The 9,917-nt window shown below is 45.5% G+C and overlaps 1 protein-coding gene across 1 annotated transcript in view; it reads left to right on the forward strand.

Annotated features, from left to right (window-relative positions):
* Positions 1-9,917, forward strand: part of LOXHD1 (lipoxygenase homology PLAT domains 1) — a gene marked incomplete at both ends in the record, with an annotated part of 147,378 nt that overhangs the window by 37,930 nt on the left and 99,531 nt on the right. The window contains 4 exons of the mRNA XM_084225643.1: positions 2,846-2,944; positions 4,686-4,834; positions 7,775-7,898; positions 9,655-9,905. Of these exons, the coding sequence (XP_084081769.1) occupies positions 2,846-2,944; positions 4,686-4,834; positions 7,775-7,898; positions 9,655-9,905 (623 nt within the window). The remainder of the gene's footprint in view (positions 1-2,845; positions 2,945-4,685; positions 4,835-7,774; positions 7,899-9,654; positions 9,906-9,917) is intronic.

Raw genomic sequence — 9,917 nt, forward strand, 5'->3', positions numbered from 1 at the left:
AATGCTCTTGAAGTAGTTTTGCCTACAGAAGCACATCAGCATGGAAAAGAGCCATGCCAGGACATGCCACACGCCACAACCATGCTTATATGAGAGGGGGCAACATAAAACCCTCACAGCACAGTGTCCTGTGACTGCCACCAGTCCAAAGTGATGGCCCATCCGTGGGCTCAAGAGTCAGCTCTGCCACAGGCTGGGCTCCTCGGGCTGAGAGCAGAACTGTGTGTGTACAGAGCCCTTGGGACCCCTTGGTGTTCCGGAAACACAGCCATGCTGAGAACTTTAAAGGTTTTTGATCTGGCAAATCATTTCAGCAGCATTTTCCTTGCTGGCCAGATGTGCCCTTGCAGCAGCCATGCAAGGTGCCCTTCCTGCACTGTGTTTGCTCGCTTGCTTTTCATGGACTTGCTCTTTGCATGTCTTCCTTGATGCCCTGCATGCATTGAGACATCCTTCTGGTTTCAGAGTCTCTATATCCCAGAGGCATAAAGCCTTTTCCTGCAAGGGGAATGTAAGCTAAGCCACTGTAGCTTGTCCTTTCGAGGATCCTGTTATCCTGTCAGGTTCTTCTGGCTCCCAAAAAGTGGAGTGGAAAATTAATCACTGACATCAGATTAAATATTCTAGATGAGGTGCAAGGAGCAAACCTTCTTGGAAAATGTGGTCTGTAATTAAAGACTGCAAGGTGCAATGGGTCAGTTTTAGTTAGAGCAGCTTAGTGGCCAAGGAGGAAATATAAATTGCACCATCCCCACACTTTGCTAATGCAAATGAACACTTTTGGTGCTGGTGTATCTCTGGCAGCTTGTTAGAGCTCTGTGAACTGAAGCTAAAGAGTTAAAGGGAGTCATTAAAGCATTTTCTCCCCTGTCTGAGCCCAGCTCTGTTCTTCTCTTTCTTGTTATTTAGTATTTGTTGCAGTTTTATCATTATTACTTTATTTGCCATGGCATGTTTTGCGATGAGGCGCCAGGGATGTCAGCTCGATTTTTAGCCTTTTCCCAGCACATTCATTAAACTCTGACAGGTGATTTTCCCTTCTGTTTGGGCTCTGCCCTTGCACTCCTCACCCTGGGAGCTGAGAGCATCGTTGTAATTCAGGGGATGGTCCAACAGCCTCTCCTCATACGTTTGCTCTCACGTCCTCTGCCTCTGCGGGAGCACATGCACCAGGCCCTCTGCTGTCTTTTGGAATAACTTTTAATATGCAGTGATTATAGTGGAGGAGGTGGGGGATCTGTTCTGGGAGTGGTAACCCAGAGTTGGTGATGTTCCGTGGCTCCTGAGAGAATCCATTTCTGTAGCTGGCTGGGAAGACCAGGAAAGATTTTCCCCTAATTTGCCACTTGCCAAAGGGGAGAAAAGTTGCAAACCTGGAATCACGGTTCACAGTTGGACTCGATGGTCTTAGAGGTCTTTTTCAGCCTTAATGATTTCATGATTCTGTGGTGCAAGAAGTTCTATTTTTGCCAAGGATCTGTGTGTGAGGAGACTTGTGCATTTGACTCTTTCACAGAAGCAGTGTGCCCAGGACTCAGAAACACAGAAGTGACATTGCACAGAGCTCTCAGTATCAGCTACCCAGGGTGCAGCAACAGGAACTCTGTTCAGGGCTTGTATGACATCGTGTACCGCTCAGTAGCAGATTTTGCATTCATCTTTATCTGTTTTGTGTCTTGCTGCCTGCCTCCAGCACTCATTTTTCACAGAAGACACAGCATGAGGTGTCTGTCATGGCTGTTTGCTTGGAGGTGGTCAGGTGACTTCAGTGGTAGATTTTGAAAGTTGCTCATATTTGGCTCAAATAAAGTCACACTGAAGGTCATGGGAGCTTTTTCATTGGTTCCAGAAGAAACTGAGGTCCCTTTTGCTGTCCTTGTGAACCAAGTGGGTGCCACCCTGATCTGTTTGAAGAACTTGCTTCTCAAATTCATTGACATGATGTGTGTGATGTCCATGATATGCCTCATTCACAGGGGTTTGGTGCCATGGATGATGTATCTTCACAGTGTTACAGCTCCTGAGTCTACTATTGTTTCCTCATAAAATAAAAAGACTGGATGACTGTATTTTTTTGTTGTTGTTGTTGTTGTTGTTTTTTTGTTTTTTTTTAAGGAAAGGGTGGCCACCTTCACATTTTTGTTTCATGCAATGTGGCTCACATGTCAGAGAATAGAGAATGTTTTGGGTCCATCCAGCTCCACTCCTTGCCATGGGCAGGGACACTTTCCACTAGACCAGGTTTCTCAAAGCTCCATCCAACCTGGCCTTGGACATGCCCAGGCATGGGGTGTCAACAACTCTGAGCAACCCGTGCCAGTCCCTCACCACCCCCTAGGAAAGAATTTCTTCCGTATATATTGTCTAAATTTCTCCTTTCTCAGTTTAAACCCATTGTTTCTTGTTCTATCACTATGATATTATTTCCCAAACATACTTGCTTGGTAAAATCTAAACTTTAAAAATAGCTCTAGGACAGAGCTGGGGTCAGGCCTGAGCTTGGGCAGACTCCGTAACTCATCGATGTTTGGAAAAAGCAGAGCTGGTCCATAGGTCCTTTGTATCCACATCAAAATTTTCACTTTCTTCTCTATTTCACTCTTCAGTGTCAAGGCCAGGAACCAAGTGATCTGTCCTCCTGCCCTGGGCAGTGAATATGCAGTGTCAGAATCCTGCCTATGGATTTTATTCCTCTTGTGGAGAAGGGGGTCATTGTACCACGAGCCGCAGTTCAGACCACGCTTTCAAGATAGCACCAGCACAGCCTGAATTGGTCTGTACTGTTGGGTTTTGCCTCAAACCATTGAGTTATTAATGTATTGGGATTTCTGCCTCCTCATTGCAGTCAACAAATACGTGGTCCGGGTTTTTACTGGTGAAGTCAGCGGCAGTGGAACAGATGCGGACGTCTTCATTAATATCTTCGGTGAGAAAGGAGACACAGGTATTCAAATGCAAATCATTTCCTAAAATATTTCCTCCTGCTCTGCAGGCCTGTGATCTGAACAGCACACACACACACACACACACACACACACACACTCACACACACACACATACACACATACACACATACATACATACATACACACACACTCATACACACACACATACACACAGGCAATCTGGCAAATTGGCAAATGCAGAATGATTTGGCTGAGTGAAAGGCACAGCAAAAGGTGTGGGGGCCCTCACTTCCAGGGCCCCTGGAAGGTGCATCTGCAATGCAGCAGCTGTGGCTGGGTGTGGGCATGACTCGAGTTACCTGACGTTAAAAAAAGCAGACTCTGGGAAAACGCAGCATAAACCACCCTCAGAGAGCAGTGGGGAAAGTGCCAACCCACTGAAGGGTCCAACACCAACGTGCATTTACAGGGAATGCAGTGGGAGCTGTGTGTCTCATTTTCCAGGTACCTGGAGGGATAATGACATCCCTTCTCTGTGGCGGAGGTGATGGCTGAGCCTGCTTGGCCACTTGTAAAAATAATTTAAGCAAGGTTTCTATTAGCTGGGTTTGAATAGCTTTTTTTAGAAATATTGTAATTATTTTTAAATGTAGATTGTACTGCAACAGTGGTCTGGAAACTTTAATTTAATTTTTTAAAAAATTAATTGAATAATATTAAAAGATGTGCCCAAACCAAGCTCTCTGAGCCATGAAGAGAAGTGGGCGGAGATTCCTAGAGATTCCTGTAACCAGGGAGCAAATATTCTCCTGCTTCTACACTGCACCTATCCTGTCAAATTCAAGAAATAATGATATGATGTCTGCCAAGCGTCCTTGAACAGATTACAAAATCTGGTAGTTGGGGCTCACCCTTGATTAATCCTCCAGAGTTTCACGGGGAGATTCATCCCATCTCCCTGAAGACATCCCAAAGTGGGAGTCTGAACCTTAGCTGGGTGTCCAGGCATTCTGTCATATCCACACAGAGAAATAACACCCCTAGAGAATTATTCATGCTCTCTAAGGTAAGAGGGATGTGTTGCCCACTGACCTCTTTCTCTGCACTGGAGCCTTGGGTGGGTTTCATCCCACTCACAGCATCACACAGGCTGCAATCGGGACACAGCTTTAATACTTTTCATAAAGGCAAACCCCTGTGGGATCAGGAAAAAGCCAACAGCCCTGGCTGGGTCCTAATTTGAAAATAAATCCTTCCTCTCGGATACAGCAAAGAATTCTGTGTCCTGAAATGTCAGAATCTGCAGCTTGTGACCAAAGCCTTTCTTGAACAGTTTGGAGATTTTCAAAGACAGTAAAAATAAAAGGGAAATGTGGTGATATGAAAAAAAATATTTAAGAGCCATCTGGATATATATTTCTGAAAGCTCTGAGAGCTGCAAGTAACTGTGACATTAGAATGGAAATCCTGGTCTTTTGTGGGCTTGAGAAAAGGTACCTTTTTTATTAGAATAGAAAGTCCTCTGCCTTTGCCTTGAATCCTGGGTGCAGAGAGCTGATATCTAGGGAATATTTGATTCAGTCAGTGGTGACTTTCTGACATTCCTAAATATTCCTTCACTTACAAACATGCCTGTGCCAGTAACCCTTTCCTCCTTGGAGGTATTATTTCTTACTTATTTGTTTGGGAGATTTTTTTGGTTTTGTTTGCTTGATTTGTTGTGGGACTCATTTGTTGGTTTGTTTTGCTTTTGTTTTTACTTTTTCTTTGCCCATTCAGGTGTGAGGAAACTGGACAACGACAAAGACAACTTTGAAAAAGGAGCAGAAGACAAGTTCACCCTCGATGCTCCGAATCTGGGAAAATTAAGAAAAATTAATATTGGGCATAATAACAAGGGAGGCTCTGCTGGCTGGTTCCTTGCAAAGGTTAGTTACTCCTGAGACATTCAACATAAGCATCTCATGGGCTCAAAATATCTCACCCTCTCAGTGGTCTGGTAGCAAGAGATTTAAGGAGAATTGCTGGTGATACAGGTTACTGAGAAGGACACAAATCATTTCATTCTCTTGACTTAACTCATTGCCACGACCATAAAAATACCAGAATCCAAGAGTTATCTGTTGGATCTGTTCACAGTGAAAATTTGCAGACTTACAGCTTGCCCAAATTTAAGTGATTTATCATTGGCTCAGCAAAAGAGATATGCTTGCCACAAAGACCCTGTTCTTCCACATTCCTGCTCATTTTATTCTCCTGCTATGGGGTAGGAAGGCATTACAGCTTTTAGTGTAATAGTTGAAGGAATATTTTAAAAGGGGAAAACTGTGACTCTTCTCTGGTCTCATTTTCTTTCCTCTGCTGGTGTAGTTTAACACAGCTGGCTTTAATCCACAGAAGACCTGACCCCATATTTGTAAATCCTCAATAACAGGATAGTTCAATGTAATACAAACGCAAATATTAGCACATGCTTCTCCTCCACCACACAATGCAGGAAAAGTTACATTGTTGGCAGCCCATGAAAAATGTGGAAATGAAAAACAGAGAGGTTGTGCTCAGTGTCATAAATAGTGCAGGGCAGTGAACAGAACCTCATTCTCACGTCAGAGGTGTAATGACATAATTTTTGATGAGGCTGGCGAGGTTGCTCAAGTCCCAAAACCTGGTGTGGTGTCTACTTGCAGCCAACACACCAACCCTGTACTGGAGGCCACAAGCCTCCAGGATATTTAAGTAAATAAGTAAAATGCAGCTTTGACCTTGCAAATTCAGATGGAAGGTTGGAGAACTGAGCTAAAATAGCTCTGTTTTTGTCTACTGGTTTTAGATGGTTTTTTCTGTAATTCAGCAATTTGGTTCAATACTTGGACACTCTGGTGTGGTCACTCCAGGATGAACCTGTTCTCACGTTTCTTGTGTTTTCAGAGTGGCTTACACTCAGAGATGGTTTTCCACCTCTAAATGTAATAATAAACCCACTGAAAGGAACCCAAAGAGGATCAGCTGGTAGAGAGGCATTGGAGTGCTGATATTTCTCCCAAACCTTGTCTATTTTAGTCCCTAGCACTCCAGCTCTCTCATGCTGACAATCCCAGCCCTGGCAGGCTCTGCTGTCTGTGTCTGTGGAGGTACAACAGGACTCAGGAGTGCTACAGGCAACAGCACGGTGAGGGATGAATGACAGGAGGGGAAGCTCTGTTTCCCAAAGAATGCTTTCATAAATTTATCAGAAAGGACAGATTCCAGATTCTCCCTCATTGTTGAGAAAAGTGTCAAGGGCTTTCTATCCATAATAGTGATTTTTTTCCCCCTTCTGAGACATAACCCACGCAGAGGAGTAGAGATTTTGATTTCTTCTTTTCTGACCAAATTCCTTTAATACTCTTCTCTGCTGGTTTAAAATACATACAGTAACTCTATGGCAGAATTCAGGAGTCCAGCAGAAGATATTGATAAGAAACACCTCAGCAGGAGATGCTAAAAACTAGTTTAATATTAAAGGGGAATATTGTTCCCCAGCACAGTATCACAGAATTCTAAAACAATCTGATTTGACAGGGGGACCTTAAAGCCCATCCAGTCCCATCCCCTGCCATGTGCAGGGACCCCTTCCACTGTCCCAGGCTGCTCCAAGCCCTGTCCAGCCTGGCCTTGGACACTGCCAGGGATCCAGGGGCAGCCACAGCTGCTCTGGGCACCCTGGGCCAGGGCCTGCCCACCCTCCCAGCCAGCAATTCCTCATTCCCAATATCTCATCTGTCCCTGCCCTCTGGCCCTGGGAAGCCATTCCCTGGCTGCTGTCCCTCCCTGCCTTGTGCCCAGTCCCTGTGCAGCTCTCCTGGAGCCCCTTGAGGCCCTGGCAGGGGCTCTGAGGTGTCCCTGGAGCCTTCTCTTGTGCAGGTGAGCAGCCCCAGCTGTGCCAGGCTGGCTCCAGAGCACAGGGGCTCCAGCCCTGGCAGCATCTCCGTGCCCTCCTCTGCACTGGCTCCAGCAGCTCCAGGTCCTTGTGCTGTTGGAGCCAGGGCTGGGGCAGCTCTGCAGGTGGGGTCTCACCTGAGCCCGGGGGCACAGGGGCAGAATCCCCCCTGCCCTGCTGCCCACACTGGGACCAGCCCAGGGCAGGGGGGTTCAGGCTGGGGCAGGTCCAGCTCTCACCCACAGCACGCCCAGGTCCTTCCCCCAGGGCTGCTCTTGATCCATTCTCTGTCCAGCCTGTCTTTGGATTGCCCCAGGCCAGGTCCTGGACCCTACACTTGGCCTTGTTAAACCTCATGATATTTGCACAGCTCCATCTCACTGCAGTCCAAATCCTCCCAAATTAGAAACTATTTCCTACCACAGGGTTTCAAGGGCGGTGCCTTTGCAATGGTTCCACCCTGGGGTAACTGTCTGGGATCTAGTGATAGTACTGTGTCACACGGGCTCTGGATTTGCCCTGGAACTCCTAGGCATTATTTTTAACAAGGCTCTACAGCAGAGGGAGAGAACACAGCCTGTTCCCAAAGCAGAACAAAGAGCTGTGGTTCAGCTGATGGAGAAGAGTAGCCAGCAAACAGGCTCTGGAGAGGAGGAAGACAGGCCAGGCCAGCTGGTCTTGATGGCAGAGACATCTGGTCTCGTACACTGCAAGAGATGCAGAGTGGGCTCACTGGATAAAAAAGAAAGAAAAGGTTTTTACTGACTGATTGTCTGAAATTCCATCAGCACTAATTAGAGAGTGGAATGGGATCTGCTGGAGTAGTGAGTGTGTTAAATACCAAGTGAGGGTGTGTACATTAAGCTTCTGCTCTTCTGCCACTCTTCTGCTATGTAAAACCCTTGCTTTTCCCATGCTATTTTCCAAGGTGGTGTCTCTTTTCTCCTAGGTGATCATTGAGGACATAGGCAATAAATGTGTGTACCAGTTCCCTGTTGGACGCTGGTTCGCTTTAGACGAAGATGACGGGAAAATACAGAGGGACATTCTTGTTGGGGGCACTGAAGCCACAGGTAAAATCATGGCCAGAATCCGTGGTGGGAAATGGGAAATTGAGGCTATTAGCCATGTTTTCTTTAGAAGATTGAATGCCTTGTGCTCAGGGAGGCCTGCAGTGAAGTGTCTGCTGGTGATAGCCTGTTTTGTGTGGGGGTTCCTGAGCTGCCAGCACATTCCCCACCTTTGTGCCTCACGTGTGAAGCTGTGCAGGACCTGTGTGCGTGATGGTTTATCATCTGGTGAGCCTGGATAAGGGGCTGGTGGGCAGGGAGTCAAAGATGCAGCTTGTACCTTCAGCAAATTGCTCACCAGCACTCAAACAAAGTGTTATTTCCGAAAGCACAAAGTAGTGAATATTGTACTTCAGTTTCTTGTCTGGGGAGCTAAACAGCCTTTTACAAAACAAGAAACCCAGTGCTGAGCCCTAAATCAGTATTTTTTATTATCCAACACGGTTAAAGCAAAGACAACCAAAGTTTATGTCTCTGTTAAAAGAAACCTGGATGTAAAGTCCATAAAAGAACTTATCACGAGGCAGAAGATTATTGGGATACTGTCCTGCCTGTATTTATTTAATAGCATGGAGGAAAACACTGTGATGATGCACATACCAACTGTTCTTTACTTCCTTTTATGGCCTTCAGCATCTGCAGTCCTCGTATTTCCCCCTGCATGTGCATGAGGAAAGTGGTCTGTGTGCAGATCCCTCACTGCAGGATGCTTGTTAGGGAAAATCAAGGGAAGAAACCAGAAATAAACGTAATTCAATCCCAAAAAAGCTTCCTTTTTCTTTTACCACTCATGACTGTGTATTTTGTTTTCCTGCTCTCTGGGATTTTGTTGAAGATACATCAACAGTAAAGCATGCTTGAGTACTTTTTAATGTAAATTTCAAAGGGAGGATTATTTGTAAGAGTGAGTTCTGACGTTTTTGCTTCATCCCAGGTCCCTATTGAAATTTCTGTCTGATTTAATCAAAAAACTTGGCTTAGGTCTCAACTATTTTCTACATGCTCCTATAGTGTTTAGGTGCGTTTTTGATGCCATGAGACATGTTTAAGATGTGCTTTTCTGTGAGGAAAGGCTTGTGGGAAGAAGTGTTTTCATTCTTAGACCAACAGTTGGAGATAGAAAAAAAAACCCCAAGGACACTTTTATGTAAATAGGTTTCTTTTCAGAGATACTTTTCTTTCTTCCAGCTGGGCTGATACCTCTCCCAAACCTTGTTTTGCTGAGATCTGTGGGTTCTCACTGTGACTGTGGAGGTCCTGATGGCTTCAGCAGCATTATAGGCTAAGAAACAAATAAACCCAATGTTTTCAGAGTTTTGTGATAGTGCAGATTTTGCCACCGCTGTTTAAAGAAACACTTCTCCATCCTCTCAGCATTCTCTGACCTATTTGGTGATTGGTATTTCTCAAAATCAAATTACATACATGCCAATTAAATTTTTTTACCTTTCTTCACCTAATCAGCATCAGGGAGTGAATAAAAAAGAATTTTTTATCTCTTTTTTTTCCATCAGGCCATGGAATAGGGAGTTTGTCACCCCATGCCTGTTTCTCTTGGGCAGTCTGCAGGTAGATGTCCATTTCTCAGAATTATGTGCGGGACAAAAACAAGTGAAGCATTGCACTGTGTGTAAGAGAGAACCTAAAACAGACCAGTGGGAAATCAATAGAGTCTCCAACATAAATCCAATCAAAGCCACAGCTCTCAGACTCTTTTCCTCCCTTCTTTTTTGCCCTAACCAAATTCTGATTCCTCCAGGCATTGTGTACAACGTGGCTGTAGTGACCGGGGATATCAGAGGAGCCGGCACCAACTCCAAGATCCACGTAATCCTCCACGGCTCCAAAGGCCTGAAGAACAGCGGGAAGATTTTCTTGGAAGGAGGCGAATTCGAGCGTGCCAGGACGGACCTCTTCAACGTGGAGATAGCTGCGCTCCTCAGCCCTCTCAGCAGAGTCACCATCGGGCATGATAACTGCGGCGTCAGCTCTGGCTGGTTTTGTGAGAAGGTGAGACTTGGC

The sequence above is a fragment of the Fringilla coelebs genome (assembly GCF_963513975.1).
Source record: "Fringilla coelebs genome assembly, chromosome: Z".
Taxonomy (NCBI): domain Eukaryota; kingdom Metazoa; phylum Chordata; class Aves; order Passeriformes; family Fringillidae; genus Fringilla; species Fringilla coelebs.